At 34.1% G+C, this 16,592-nt stretch overlaps 2 protein-coding genes across 3 annotated transcripts; one reads left to right on the top strand and one right to left on the bottom strand.

Annotated features, from left to right (window-relative positions):
* Positions 1–2,151: 2,151 nt before the first annotated feature.
* Positions 2,152–3,433, bottom strand: LOC110896591. The gene is made up of 2 exons (XM_022143842.1): positions 2,695–3,433; positions 2,152–2,459 (listed from the first exon to the last, which is right to left on the bottom strand). Exons 1-2 carry the CDS (start codon positions 3,431–3,433, stop codon positions 2,152–2,154), a joined length of 1,047 nt encoding a protein of 348 aa, XP_021999534.1.
* A 7,074-nt stretch (positions 3,434–10,507) lies between these two features.
* On the top strand, positions 10,508–12,783 carry LOC110922793 (adenine phosphoribosyltransferase 4). Of its 2 annotated transcripts, none has more exons than XM_022166998.2 (6): positions 10,508–10,682; positions 10,757–10,867; positions 11,534–11,626; positions 11,717–11,866; positions 12,156–12,205; positions 12,429–12,783. In XM_022166998.2, exons 1-6 carry the CDS (start codon positions 10,595–10,597, stop codon positions 12,486–12,488), a joined length of 552 nt encoding a protein of 183 aa, XP_022022690.1. In that variant the 5' UTR covers positions 10,508–10,594; the 3' UTR covers positions 12,489–12,783. The 2 variants fall into 2 exon arrangements, with proteins under 2 accessions (XP_022022690.1, XP_022022685.1); XM_022166993.2 differs by having other exon boundaries at positions 12,147–12,205.
* Positions 12,784–16,592: the final 3,809 nt, after the last annotated feature.

Raw genomic sequence — 16,592 nt, 5'->3', positions numbered from 1 at the left:
CCGAGCTTCTGTTCAGCCTATAAATAGGAGTGCTTGAGTTACTTGCAACTCATCACTTGGCACACCACCTCTCTCACACTTCACCCACCACCCACCACCATCACAACACCATCATCCATTGTCCATCATAGAGTGTGTGAGTCATCTCGGGATCCAAGATTGATTGTAAGAGTTCTTGACAATCAAAGGCCATGTTTGCCTAAGTCTCTTACATCACTTGGTGAAGACAAGTGTTTAGTGTAATACTTTTTTTATTTTTAATCTTTTCGCACTTTTTATTTGGTTATGTATTAATGATTTTAATAACTAGTTTCTTATGTTGAAGGTGATTCTTCCTTATCATTTGTCCGTGGTGTCTTGGCATTATTTTACTGTCTATATAAAATAAAAGATTTTCACCATTCATATCTCCCCGGTCTATATGGAGATATGTTGGCTACCTGGTCGGGGGTTAAGGGAACAGTTTGGTAAGAGTCTTGCCATTGTTCAGTGTATAGATCCTGCAAAGGACCTGGGTTAAATTAAGTAGGACCTCCTTCAATACCCACCAGTATTGGATGGCGGGGGTCCAAACTCTTTGACCCCCTCATAAGTTAAACCACTATTAAAACTTTAACCCGGCTACTTAGCACTGTATCCCTGCTGACTCAGACTACTTAGCCGAGGGTAACGTCACCTTCAAAAGAGGGGCCTACCACATTATGCATTAATAACTTAATTAATTATCTTTCAATAATCCGACCCTATAGGATTGTATCCTTGCTGACTCAAACTATTGGGTTGAGGGTAACGTCACCTTCGAAAGAGGGGCCTACTACAATAACTAAGATGATCTCTTAAAATGTGCAAAAGTGCGAAAATAATCAAAGGTTACACTACACACGAGTCGGATCCAAGTGATTCATCTTGTCTATCTGTTTTTACTTTTATTTCATTTTCAGCATTTTAGTTAGTTTTATTTTTTTTAGTTTAAAAACATTTTTCTAACTTTTTGATTTGATTAGACATTGAGGATAAATCGGTACTAAAAGCTCTTGTGTCCTTGGACGACCTCGGTATCTTACCAACACTATACTACGTCCACGATGGGTGCACTTGCCCATATGTGTGTGTAGTGTTAGTAAATATCGTGTTTTATAAATTTAAAACTTGGCTAAAAAGTGTAAAAAGGGCTCAAAATATACACCTAATATATATAGCACTACACACGCATCAGGCATCACAATACACGACGAAATCCTCAATACCCTTAGGTAGAGTTAGAACTGCAGCATTGCTCAACTTGTGCTTCAGAATCTCGAAGGATTCTTTCTTCTTGGGACCCCAATCAAACTTGACATTTTTGCGGGTCAGGGTAGTCAAAGGAGTGGCTATTCTTGAGAAGTTCTCAATGAATCTTCTATAATAACCAGCCAATCTGAAGAAACTACGTATCTCAGATGGCATCTTTGGTGCCTCTCAATTCATGATGGCTTCTATCTTGGCGGGATCCACCTAGATACCATGCTCGCTAATCATATGTCCAAGAAACTGGACTTCATTAAGCCATAATTCGCATTTGGATAACTTTGCATAAAGCTTCTCCTACTTTAGAAACTCTAGAATGTACCGAAGATGTTTCTCATGATTAGCCTGATTACGAGAATAGATAAGTATGTCGTGTATAAAGACAATGACAAACTTATCCAGATACGGCTTGCAGACTATATTCATGAGATCTATGAATGCTGCAGGTGCATTAGTGAGCCCAAAAGGCATCACTAGGAACTCGTAGTGGTCGTATCTTGTCCTGAAGGCAGTCTTAGGAACGTCTTTACTCCTAACCTTCAGTTGATGGTATCCCGATCTCAAGTCGATCTTGGAAAAATAACTAGCCACTTGAAGTTGGCAGTCGATCCTGGGCAGCGGATAATGATTCTTGATCGTTATTTTGTTTAGCTCACGGTAGTTAATGCACATCCGCATTGAACCGTCCTTCTTATTGACAAATAAGATAGGAGCTCCCCAAGGTGAAGAACTAGGCTGAATGAAGCCTTTCTCCAAAAGCTCACCCAGTTGGGTCTTTAACTCCTTCATCTCTGTAGGCGCTAACCGATATGGAGCTCTTGCCACAGGAGCAGCTCCAGGTAAAATGTCAATTCTAAATTCGACTTATCTCTCTGGGGGTAAACCGGGTAGATCTTCAGGGAATATGTCTGGATATTCAGAGATGACTGGGATATCTTCCATCCTTGGCTTCAGTTCGTCAATCGTCACTTGTGCCATGTAAATGACACATCCGCTCTTCAAAAACTTTGATGTCTTGAGTAGAGATACTTTCTCAGGCAGACAATAGTGTAGATCTCCATGGATGGTGAGCATTTCACCAGATGGGGATTTAACTTCGATGAGTTTCTTATCGCAGGCAATACGGGCTTGGTTATGAGATAACGAATCCAAGCCTAAGACTACATTGAATCCTGCCAAATTCATTGGCAAAAGAGAGATAGGAACAGAATGATTCTTAATGGATATAAATCATCCATCAAGAATAAAAGAAGCAGTTTCTAAGGTATCGTCAGCTAGTTCTACTTCATATGCTATATCTAGAGTTCTTATAGGTAGGTTTAGTAGTTTACTAAACTTATGGTCAAGACTTATCAGCTCCAGAATCGAAAAGAACTCTAGCAAAGATATCATTTATGAGGAGCGTACCCGTTATGACATTAGTGTCATTAACTGCTTCCCTCGCAGTTAATTGGAAGGCTCGGGCATTTCGTTTCTTCTCCTCTCCAGGCTTATCATTGCCCTCTTTAGCAAGTTTAGGGCAGTTGGTCCTAATGTGGACCTTATTGCTACACCCGTAACAAACAACATTCTTTAAGTCCTTAGAATCTAAGGACTTGTGACCAGATTTCTCGCATATACCATAGGGCTTCGCCTGCTGGTCTGAACGACAATGCCCCCAATGTCGTATGTTACACGTCTTGCAGATAGGTCTTTCATCTGATCTTTGTTGATTCTTCCCAGACCCGAATTTCCCTTTCTTGGACTTTTGGGAGCGATCATCCTCCCTCTTCCACTTTCCGTCGGTCTCAATTTTGACTGACTTTTGCCTCACTTCATCCTGAGTGAGGGAAAAGGATAGGTCCACAGCAGACCTAAAGGTGGTAGGCTTTGATGCCTTCACCATTCCTTTAATTCCGGGTGCTAGCCCACCTATGAAACGTGCAATGCGTTTCGACTCTGGAGTAATCAAATATGGTACTAGCCTTGACAACGAGTTAAAGTCGGGCACATACTTCCGACAGTCAAGATTCTTCATGGTGAGAGTCAGAAAATCTGACTCCACCTTTTCCACTTCGTGTGGTGGACAGTACGTCTCTTTTATCAGGTCCACAAATTTGTACCATTCAAGATTATACAGGGACACCTTCCCTGTAGATTGAAGCATTGCCTTTCACCAGGTTAAGGCATCGCCCTTGAATGACTGGGAGACGTGCTTCACTATATCCTTATCAGCATACCTGCTGATATCCACCACTGTCTCCATCTGGTCTAGCCATTTCATAGAATCTATAGCCGCCTTTCCTCCATTAAAATCATGAGGCTTGCACGAAACAAAATACTTATACGTACACCCGTCTTTAGCAGCACGATACTTTTCCTTGAACACCTTTTTAGCTCACTCCTCGCAGTTGAGGAATAATGTGAGCTTTCCTTCTTGTGTGCAGAAGAATGTGGAATAGAATGGGACTTAGGTTGAGTCGAACTCGAACCCTTATAGTTTGCTATGAAGTTGTTCATAGCTTTGCCGACCTCTGCGGTTATTAAGGCTTGAAGGTTAACTCATTCGCCGCCGCAGTTAATATTCGCATTTATATCATTGTTGTGTTCGCTATTGGCGCCATCAGAATGTGGATTCGCCATATCTATAAGCTTGGTCTAAATACCAAAATAAATAATTGCTCAGTTGCAATATAATAATTGGTCATCGAATCTGATGACTTGAAAATTTTATCAGCCATGGTATTATTAAACCATATAGGCTATAAGGTTTGGATATATATATATATATATATATATATATATATATATATATATATATATATAGGGTTAGGATCATGTGAGAAGAAGTAGGCTATTTGAGAAACTTGAGAAGAAATCTGGACCACACATTTTTCCTAAGCTTTTCGTAATATACACATATGTATAGTGTAAAATTGACTATATACATATATGTATATTGAATTATACACATATGTATATAGTCAATCGTAATCTATACATATGTGTATATTACGGAAAGCTTAGAAAAATGTGTGGTCCAGATTTCTTCTCAAGTTTCTCAAATAGGATGCTCTTCTCTTAGGATCCCTACCCTATATATATATATATATATATATATATATATATATATATATATATATATATATATATATATATCCTTCACCTTTTGGACCAGTGTGCACAATGTCACAACTGCCAAAATTCATAATTTTAACATTTCAAATGAATATTGAATTAAAATAAATCAAGTATATTTAGCCACGGTCTCATAGGATCATCAAGGGCTATGAGGTTTGGACATAGTCCACCACCTATTGGACAGTGGATCATAAATTCATAACTGTCATTGTCGCATTAACAAATTTTAAATGAATAATATATATATATATATATATATATATATATATATATATATATATATAAGCTGCGATCTCATTTAATCAAGTGTCTTTAAGGCTTGAACATAGTTCACCACCTTTGGACAGTGATTCATACGACCACAACTGTCATTGTCTTAATTGAAAATAAAATATGGCCCGTAGGCAAGTCATCACTAAGGTTGTTTAAAAGTGATCGTCGCATTGATGATATTAGCCATGATCTAATTTGATCATATAGGCTATAAGGCTTGGACGTAGTCTACCACCTAGATGGCTAATGTCATTTCGTCAATATCACATTGCCAGGAATATTAACATTACTTGAATGTTAATACAGAATGAATGTCTTAATGGTTTGACAATAAAGATATATATATATATATATATATATATATATATATATATATATATATATATATACGTAGCCATGATCTCATTTGACCATAAAGGCTATGAGGCTTGAACATAGTTCACCACCTCTAGACAAGAGGGCTATTCATCCTTAACTGTCATTTATAATTTCCAATAATGTAGGCTTTGCCAAATGGCTGGTTAAAAACCATTAAGAAGAACTTGTTGATATATTGAGCAGATCGATAAAGTTCGAATTAAAATCGAGACGATCGCTTGAAAAGGGTTGTAATATATACAATAGATAAGTTAAAGTTTTCATTAAAATATGAAATATTATAGTACTTGTCCAAAAAGGACTTTGAAATAAAATTAAATACTCGTCCACACAGGGACTAAAAGAAATACACGTCCACGCACAGACTTTTGGAATTTAAAATACAATAAATAAAAGACATTGATTCTCTACTCATCTTTCTTCCCTCTGAACATCTTGTTAAGATTTTTGAAGATTTTGTTTGTTTTCTTCTCAGTCTTTTCAGCCTATCGCTGAAGTTGCTCCGCTCTTTCCAAGGCCTAATTAATGGCCTCTATTTGTGGCGGTGGTTGTGTCTGTGGCTGAGGCAAAGAAGGATACTGTTATCCATAATTCGGATATCCGGTAGTTGGATATGCGGGAGGGAAAGGAGATGGGTAAAGAGCGTTGTGTACGATTGCCTGCATACAGGGGTCGTAAGTTGGCGCCTGATAGTTATAATCTATTAGTGTAGTAGGGTTTAAAGGATCGTATCCAGTCGTATCTGGATACGTGGGAATTAGGTTATAAAAACCCAATGGTGGTGGTTGAACAAATGTTTGAGGAGTTGGGTCAACTACTAGTACAGTATTTGAAGGTCCACCCATTTGTGGGTCCTCCTTGGCTAAGGTGGTAGCTGTGGTTACTCCACAGGTTCCATCTGCACGTCCTCTGGTGGAGGCAGTGGTGGTGGCATTGGAGGTTGATAGGGAGGTGTATGAACAAAGTTAAACTGAATGAAATATTGGTCCCATTCATTAGGACCCTGGTATGGTGATCCTGCATAAGATGCGGAACCACTGGAAATTTCAATTGGGTGCATGTGCGACCCAAACGGTGGCATTTCCGGATCAGAATCTTCATCCGGTTTGTTTGGCTGGTCCAATTAGTTTTGGGCAGCCGGTGGGGTGTTGATGAACTGATTTGGATCAAATGATCCATGCAAGGAATGAGAATGGGAATGATGGGATTGGTGGGAGTGGTGAGAATGATAAGAATGGTGAGAATTGTGGGAAGGTGATGAATTATGGGAGACAAAGTGTCTCGCTGGTTGAGATGAATATGAGTTGCTCGAATATTGATTATGATCCGAGCTGTGAGGTAATGAGGGTGCATGTCTAGATGGACCTCCTCGCATTGGTCCTTTGCCTTTGCCTCTAAATCTTGGCGGCATGGTTTATCTCCTGTCAAAATCTAAAACAATATGTATATATAACTTAATAAGGATGAGAGTAAATCCTAGGTCAATGACTAGACTTAGAAAGTCTGGGGATTATGGTATGGTGTTGTTTGACACAAAAGGCTAGTGTTTAATTCTCTCAAATATTGGCTCTGATACCAACCTGTCACAACCTGTATTTTCCCGGTGGGCCCGGACTTGGGATACTTGACGAGATTGATATCAAATACACAAATAGCACAGCGAAAGTCTTGGATTTAAAATATTATTACAAAATTACAATGTCCGAATGTTCAAATAATTATACAGACTAATAATGTATGAAAAGATCCACAGGTGGATCGAAAATTTACAAAATGATTAAACAGACTATTATGCTTCAAATGCAAGGAGTTGCAAATTCCTCTTAAGAATTGACGGGCACTTCCAGCCTATTTCGTAACCTTGCAACCTGTTACTTAGTCTTTTGAAGATACGTCAGTTTACACTGGTGAATACAAATAACCGACGCATTTTGAAAATATTTCAAAATTGTTTTAAGTGCACAAAGGCACATGTAATTTTGTAAATAACTTGGGACAATAATAGTTATCTTGTATACATTTTTACATGCTTGTCAATACATATGGAGCCCGATATAGAAACCGATAACATGATTAACCGACACGCCACTTTAACCCATAAAGGGTATCCCCAATATGGGTAGAAAATTTTTTATAATAGCATTAGCATCAGTCGGGTGTATGCCTACACCCCATGCTTAAGTCATGGTCATTTGCAATTAAATGAGATGAGGATATCCACGACATGGTCGCGTTAACCCCCAATGTTTAAGTTCTCAAGCAAAACATATTAAAACGGGTTATGCGAATTTTCTAGTCACAATCCAACATATGATCCCATACCCGACCAAGCGGTAATAATTTACCGTATCCCAAGCACGTATAGGGAAAATAGGTTAAGAGTATTTTCCTGGCTTAGTAATTCTTATAATGCAAGATATAATAATAAGCACAGCCGTTATCAATTAACTAAGCTTGGTTGCAATCTACTGGAATGCCTTAGTCTAGAATGAATGGTATAATAACCAATTAGAATGTTAACGGGTCTTATTCAAGTCATAGATTTGGACCGGTTAACTTAAAATAATGAAAATGGTACGATACGCTAGATTAAGAGACGACCGGATAGAATGTAGTTTAAACCCTCACAATTACTAAGACTTATATAATATGGGTAAACTTATTTACATTCTGGAATTTGAAAGAAAATGAAAACAATTGACGCGTTTCAGTAAACTTACGTAAACTAGTTACATAAGCTAACCATACGCGCATAGACGGTATCGGGTGATCGGATGAGCTATAAACAAGTTCAATATGCCAAAATATTTTAATTATGTTATAACATCAGTAGGTTATCAACTTTGTATGATCATTATGGTTAAAAACCAAGTTACGCACAAAAAGGGTATTTTCGGTATATTATGGCATATTTCATGAACTTCTGTAAAAACTCAAGAACTGATTATGATCAGGTAGTATAACCATAGCGGTTTATTCTACACTATAATATGATCATAATGAAACTTAGAATCAGTAGCTAAAGCTGCTAAATCGGGTCAGAATCGAAAGTCAAAGCAGAAGTCAAACTGCTTGACTTTCAGTTGCGAACGAATACATAAACTGGAAATGATGGGCTAAACATGTTTATACATGTTCTAATATTAGCTACCAACTAATTTAGTGTCAAAAAGAGGTGTTAAAACGTTTACAAGTTCATTTTATAAGTTTTCCAAAAATCTGTTGTTTGACTTTTTATTGAACTTAGCTTTGACCCATCATTCGACCCACTTAACGTGATTTCCAGGATGTGCCCTTTTGAGGGATTAACACCTACCTTATTACGATCACGTAGCCACATTCGATTCGAACAATGGTTGGACCATAATGGTCTAAACCGAAAGTCAAAGCAAAAGTCAATTTACTTGACTTTCGGCTAATAATAGCCTATAAAATGAAAAGAGCTGGGATGGAACACTTATAAGTGGTCCAAGAAAACTTTTAGAACTCAGAGGGAGCTTCCTTTGTGATCAGGAACTCCAGAATAGAAGATAGAGGAAATCAAGAGGAAATGAGCAAGTTCTAAGTTGCAAATGGAAGGGTATTTATAGTTGGAGATGATTCAATGGATCATTCCAGGTGTTTAGATCTGATGTAAGATCATCCCAAGTGTCCATGGACGTGTAATGTACTGCATAAGGGTGGCAAAATCATGGATATGTGGAAAGAGGGCAGAGATGCTTGGCCTCCAAACAAAACTGCCACTAGCAGTCCCTTACGGACCGTAAGGGCCTTAGGCTTACGATCCGTAAGCCAGCTTGAGCGCCCCTGGTTTTCAAATCTTTACGGGCCGTAAGGGAAGAGACCTTGCGGTCCGTATACGTTGCCCAGCTATGAAAAATTTTATTCTTTACGGTCCGTAAGCATGCAAGGCTTACGGTTCGCATTGTTACTCAGAGGCCTTAAAATTGGCATGTTGACACTTTTAGTCCCTCCACATTCAAACTTTCATGAATTGACAAAATTCGTCTCTCTCGTCCAAATTATTAGGTATATTTGAGAGTGGACACGTGTCATCTAATAATTCGACATAGATTTATGAGGTGTTACACCAGAACTGGAGGCTCATGCGTTTCCAAACAAACTGTTAAATGCTTTACCAATTTGTAATTAAGTTTTACGTGTTTATTTTTATATACGTGTCGATTTAAATTCAAGTTGATTTACTTTTCGACATAAATTTTTCCCGGAAATGAGTTGAGTCAAATATTATATTTCTTATGCTTATTATCATGTACATCTTCAGTTGTTCTACACATTGTCTACCTTTTGGCGTAAATTTTGTTTTTACTGAAAATGAGCGTGGTTAAATATAATACGTTTTCATGCTTATTTTTATGTGTGTATTCAGTTGATATATGTTTTGACATAACTTTTATTTGAAAACGAGTCGGGTCAAATATAATACATTTTCATTAAAAGGAATAAAATCGAGTCACTTTATGTTTCGACACCGTCGCAACGCGTCGTGCCATTGTTTAACTTAAAAAAAACACGATTTTCTTACGTGCTTATTTTTATGCACGTGTTGATATAAATTTAAGTTGACTTACGTTTCGACATAAATTTCTTTAAAAATATGTGGGGTCAAATCTGATACGTTTCGTGCTTATTATTATATACATTTTTAGTTGTTTCACATTTTAGGGTAAATGTTTTTAGAAACCGCGGCAATGCACGAGCCAATTTGCTAATTAATAACATTATTTATTCTAAAACTTCCAATAATAGTTATTAAATAATAGTACGTTAAATTAATAGCATTTATACTACAATTACTATTTTATTCCTTTTATAATTACTAATAAAGTTAACACATTAAAGTATATTTGTTTTGATTTCATCAACATTCTAAATAATCAATATAAATTACCACTCTAAATGTGTTATTACCATAATATAATTTAATTTGGTTTTGAAAAAATCGGGGTGTTACAACGATCTAACCGATACCGACTAAACAACGTCAGTAATAGTATCAGTATGATCAACATCAGTGTCCGTATTTTTGTATATGGTTTTCACTCGATGTAACATATATTGTTTCTGTCAAATATAATGTTTTCTAAGGTTCCGAATATACCGTTACGGCGCATCAATATTTTCATCAACAGTTTAACATAAATTTTATTCACAACTGAGCCGCTACAACTCTCGAGCGTAACCCGCTTGTTATAGTTAAAATATAAAAGTAAGAAAAAATGAATAAAAATAAAGGAGTTGTATAAGACGTGTACCAAACATATATTCATCTTAGAACCAACAATATCTTTTGCAATAAGAAAGGTGTATAATGTTTATAATATCACATGTAATGTCGTTTCATAATATCTTTCACAATATGAAAAGTGTATAATATTTATAACATTACATATAATGTGGTTTCACAATATTAACCAGTGATATTTACACACTTCCTATAAATACCATTGTTTTCCTCTCATTTTCTTCACACTAATTTTCTTCTTCACTTGATCACTTCTTCACACAGTGATCAATGTCATCCGGCAAAGAAGGAGAATCCGCCAGTCGTATCAACGGTATCAAATCGACACTTCGCATCATCTCTGACTTCCCGAAACCAGGTAGGATCGTGTCTCGCTACTTTATTTGTTCATAAGGTATATGGGAAGTCATCATGTACATTAATTATCAACAGGCATGCTCTTTTCTGACATTACTCCACTGCTGCTTGATCCGAAAGCCTTTAAGGACACCATTGATTTCTTCGTAGAACGTTACAAAAATGAAAATATATCTGTAGTTGCAGGTAATATTGTTTTCTGAATTATATCTTATTCTATTGTGAGTTGAGTAAATTCATAACCTTTAACCCTTTTGATGTTTATATTTAGTGATATGTAGAGAGTTCGAAAATAGGTCGCAAAATATAAACTTATATATAAAAGAAAAATCAATAATAGGATAATAAATGGTCTCCTAAATGGACTAAAAGTAAATAGACTATTGTTTTAGTATTTTGATTGAGTTTTTAATTTAATAATAATTATGAGTTTTTGTTAAAGAAAAAAAAACAGATAAATGTATTAATTTCAGATATTAGCACATTATAATTATCTTTGTGAAATGAAATTTACATACATAAAAGTAATTTTTAAATACAACTAGGGTCTAGGGTAATTGATGAGGATCTTGTGTGGTGATATGAAATGTAATTGTAATGTGGATGGAGATATCGGATTGCTTTTTTGTTATTTGTGAAATGAAACAAGTTACAAAACCAATGGAGGATAAAACTGTATAATTCTTAAATCTGGTAATTACTGTTTAGAATAGATAATTTTGCAATTATTGTTGAATCCAAGGATGTATATGGATGTTAAAGAGATCCACGTTTTTTTATTAAAAGAAAGAAATAAACTGGAAAATGTTTTAAATAAATCATATGTTAATGAAAATGTTTGCTTTATTCCAGGAATTGAGTCTAGGGGATTCATATTCGGTCCTTCAATTGCACTTGCAATAGGAGCAAAGTTTGTTCCATTGAGGAAACCAAACAAATTACTTGGTATGTTACATCTGTAACTTTTTGTATATTTAAAAAAAATATTTGGTTTATATGTTTAAAAATATTGAGGTTTAGAAGTTATAAATGCAGGTGAAGTGATATCAGAAAACTACGATTTGGAATACGGCTCAGATTGCCTTGAAATGCATGTAGGAGCAGTTACATCTGGAGACCGAGCTCTGGTAGTTGATGATTTAATCGCTACTGGTGGCACCGTTTGTGCTGCGATGAACTTACTTGGTACCCTTCAAACTTTATTCACACGGGGTTGATCAGATTGACCCGAAACTTGTATACCCTTTTTAAATAATTAGTGTATCAGATATGAATACAACGTGATATTATTTTGACAATAATCTAATATTTTTTATCATAAAAAACAAATATGAGGTTATATGCATTAAATATACATTTTGGTAAACTTTCGGCCCATTTAACCCATCTGACTTGTTTCTTCTAAACAAAACTTCTTAAATAGTTAGTGTGTCAAATAGGTTCATAATATTATATGGTTTCCTAGAGCGTGCAGGAGCTGAGGTTGTCGAATGTGCGTGCGTGATCGAAGTACCGGTGTTGAAGGTACTTTCTACATAGTAATTAACTAGTGCCATATTACAAAAATAATTGCATACATAGTATTAACTAGTGCCATATTACAAAATAATTGCATTTTTTATTTGACTCTTGGTTATAATTCAAGTGGACTATATGTCAAGTATTTAAGATTAAACATTGATTGGGACAAAAGAAATAATCATATATTTATTTTTAAATCGCTTTATGTTATTCAATTGATGTGTAGGGTCGCGAACGATTGGAATCGCGTGGGAAGCCATTGTATACACTTGTTGACATAGTTTGAGACAAGCTTATAACAACTTTTGCGAGTTGAGGGAAATGTGTAGGGTCTTGTATAATCATCTTTAAGTGATTATAAGACATTAAAGACTTAGATCTATCATTTTGATTATATACGCGGATTGATTCAAATACACTTCGACGTGCATATGAAAATTTAATCTACTTAATTATATATATATCCATGCATTGTTTTATTCTTCTTCATCTTGCTTCTCGATATTACATGCGACATGAACATGTACACACATGAAATGAATAGAATCTGCAATATCTTATGCAAATTTTATGCCGGCAATGCAAAAGAAATGTCAGAAAAATAGTAGATATTTTATTCTAGATTGATGATATGTACGATTTTAATGAAAGATGATTCATCAGCTCTTTATTTGGTTGGAAAAAGTTATAATTTTTTTCTTATGTCAGTAATTGTGTTTGTCATTTCAAATTTGATGGAATGGAATTTGTTCTCTTGCTTAAATTTGAGTGTTAGTTGTGATTTTGCTATTTTAAGCTTGATGGAATTTGTTCTCTTGTTCTAATTGAGAATTAGATCACACCTAGTGATTCAGACAACCAAACAACCCTCCATGACAACGTTGCCAAAGATACCACCTATTATAATGGGTAAAATGATGCATGCTACAATAGGGATGAGCATGGGTCATTCTTGTTTGGTTATGAGCTAAAACTGGATTTATAATCAATGTTTCGTTTTCTAGATATCTACAATTAGTGGCATTCAGTTATAAACAGTGCGTTCAATTAATCTTATTATTGAAAAAAGGTTTGATTTATTTGGTTGGTATCCATTGCTTAATCTTTGGCTTTGGACGTTGGTGAATTCAAGTAATTTCAATTAATAAATCCCATTATAGGTTGTGTCGAATAGCATACTGACTGGCGATTCTTTTGATTAATAATGAAAATAAGTGGCAACAAATAATTTATTAATAAAATATAGAAAACTTTACGACATACAACATTTATTTACAACAAACAAAAAAAATAATAAAAGTTTATTTTAAATAGGCAAATTGGTTTTAAATAATCATAGCTTTCTTAATTTAGCCGATAATAATCCCAACTCAGTTATTGGCCGATAATAATCCGTACTGGTCCACTTTTGGTCGATAATAGTCCACCGTTAAAATAGCTTAACGGAATTAAGTTTTTTTCCCAATTACAAACTGATGTTTTATGTATTTTTATCAGAACGAGGATACGAGTCGATTTATGTAAAACTTACATCGAATGCTTCAAACGGCTTGATTTTTGTTAATTGGAAGTTTAAACACCTGAATTGAAGCACCGTTTTCGTCGTTTGGGGCAGTATTTCGAGGTAAATTTTACATCACTCAACTCGTATCCTTGTTCTAATCAAAAGCCCTAAAACATCAATTTGTAATTCCGAAAAAAACTTAACTCCGTTAAGCTATATTTAACGTAGACTACTATCGGCCAAAAGTGGACTAGTTCGGATTATTATCGGCCAATAACTGAGTTGGGATTATTGTCGGCCAAATTAAGAAAGCTGTGATTATTTAAATCCAATTTTCCGCCTTTTAAATATGGGTTTTGTTCGTCTAATTTGGTTATGTATACACATATAACCATGATTGTACCATAAAAATAGATGTTAAAAGAAATCTGAACTGGATTAGCGATTTCTCAATCGATTTGGTTAACGATTATGGTTTGGTTATTCGGTTTTTCTAGTCATCCATGTCTGCTGTAACATAAGAGGAGTAAGAATAAATCCAAAATACATTTTAGCTATCTCACAAATCCTTAAAATGCAATATATAATGTAATCATGTAAGCGTGTATGTATATGTGTAAGCGTGTATGTATGTGTGTGTATATGTATATGTATGTATGAATGTATGCATTTATGTATGTGTGTATGTGCCTTCTACTACATCTGAGTATTGTTTATATGGATCTCGTAGGGAGACACACATTAGAACCAGAACCAGAACGCTGAATAGCTACAGCATGTCGCGTTGGTCGTCGGGGTTGTTATGCGATAACATGTTCAATTAAATGGGTTGTTTTCGAGTTGTGTAAAAGTAAAAATGTAGACCTAGTCAAATTGTTTAAAATAAGAATATATTTTCTTTAATATACAATCTATAATATTAACTTGTTAACCCATTTAGGATCCAGTTACAAGTTGTTTGACCCGCTTACACTTGATTATTTTTAAATTTTAACCAATCGTATCCTGTAAAACCATTTAATCCATTTAGATAAAGAGGTTAGATGGTTTTAAATATGTTATTTTGGCAATTATATCCCTTGCTTTCAGTTTTAAAATGATACTTATAATTATAATATACATGTGCAAGTGGTAGTATCATACGGTAAAAATCAGGCGTAACACATAAAACTTTAAATTATTATTTTATTCAATTTCCAAATATATTTAAACTTAGCTTATCAAATTGAATGACGTTTTACAAAAAAGTATTTAATCTTTTCTGAATAGGACCAAACAAGTTATTGATGCTCAAAACCGTTTTTGTGCATAAAAACCAATAATCCTTAAAGAAAAAAAAAGGTATCATCTTAATTCCGTAATAACTTTTCAAACAGTATTTTAAATACGTTTTATGAAGATTCTTTTAGAAACAACTTTGCTCATAGAATATAAACTGCATACTTTTTAAAATTATTAATTTTTTTAACAACAAAGATTTTTTTCCCCTAAATATACACTTCCTAAGAATTGAATTTTGGTCTCCTCAGCAAAAGTTATGCAATATATAAATGTTTTTACTACATAGATAATAATGTTTCTCTAACCACTTATAATAACCATTATATCATCTAGTAAATTTATCATGTTACCTTATCCTACTATATTTGTTAATTATTTTATCTTGATGGTCAATACGTGTACTTAGGGGTATTAATGGAATTCTTGCTCGAATCGAATTTTTCGAATGATTTTTTTCTTTAATTCGTATTTTATGCAAATTCGATTCGCATTATTCTAATTTGATTAAAATTTTGAATTCGAATAAATTCGTTTCGATTCAAATTCAATTAAATATACAATAAATTCGTTTTAGTTATGGGCTTTGTAATGAGTTTGATAATGAGCTATTTTAATATTTTAGAATAAATTTAGAGATTAATTTATATTATAGCCCAACAAAAGTTATATATGTAATATATATATATATATATATATATATATAAATAATAAATAAATATGTATTATTATTCGAATTTCGAATCAAATTAAAATTAGAAATTTGTATTTTATTTACTGGACTCCAATTGAATCGAATTCTTAATAATCGAGACGAATTCTTGATAATCGAATCAAATTAAATCAAATTTCGAATTTTTTGAATTCGAAACGAATTCTGAACACCCCTATATGTACTCTACTATTAAATACAATATTTTTTTTATTTATTTGAAACTATAATACATTCATTGGTGAAACTATTTGTATAACCAATAAAATAATATTCACTAATAAATAAAATTATTCGTAAAAATATAAACATAGTTGAGTCTTCCCCTAGCCTAATGCGCTTCTTTAGTCAAAACCGAAATAGTTTCATTTCAAAATTCTAACTCTTTTACTTGTGATATGCATGTTCACCACCTTACACCATACGGTGTGGAGGGCACAAAAATGAGACGTTATGTGACATGTGAAAGCTACTTTAGCACGCGTTAGAAAAGTGGCGTGGTACAAAAAAAGGGAGAAGTGGAACATGGTTTGAAAGGGTGACGTTATTTAACACGTGACACACACTTATTATTATTATTTTATACTTAAAAATTATATAAAAACTATTAAGTTTAAATAAAAAACGTTAACAGATAACACCAATTAATGAAATACATAAAGTTTAAATTAAAATTACATAAATTTAAAATTAAAATACTTAAACCTAAAAAAATTATATAAAGTTAAAATTAAAATTACATAAATTTAAAATTACATATAGAGTAAATTACATTTTTGGCCCATGTTGTTATATCGCTTTTACTATATTAGCCCAAAATAATAATTTTTAACATATGTGCCCCCATGGTCTCTATAACTAACTATTTTGGCCCCTAAGTCTAACCAAACCCCAAA

Source organism: Helianthus annuus, chromosome 2, assembly GCF_002127325.2.
Source record: "Helianthus annuus cultivar XRQ/B chromosome 2, HanXRQr2.0-SUNRISE, whole genome shotgun sequence".
Taxonomy (NCBI): Eukaryota; Viridiplantae; Streptophyta; class Magnoliopsida; order Asterales; family Asteraceae; genus Helianthus; species Helianthus annuus.
Note: the sequence above shows the minus strand (reverse complement) of the source record. Positions and strands in the feature narration are given on the sequence as shown.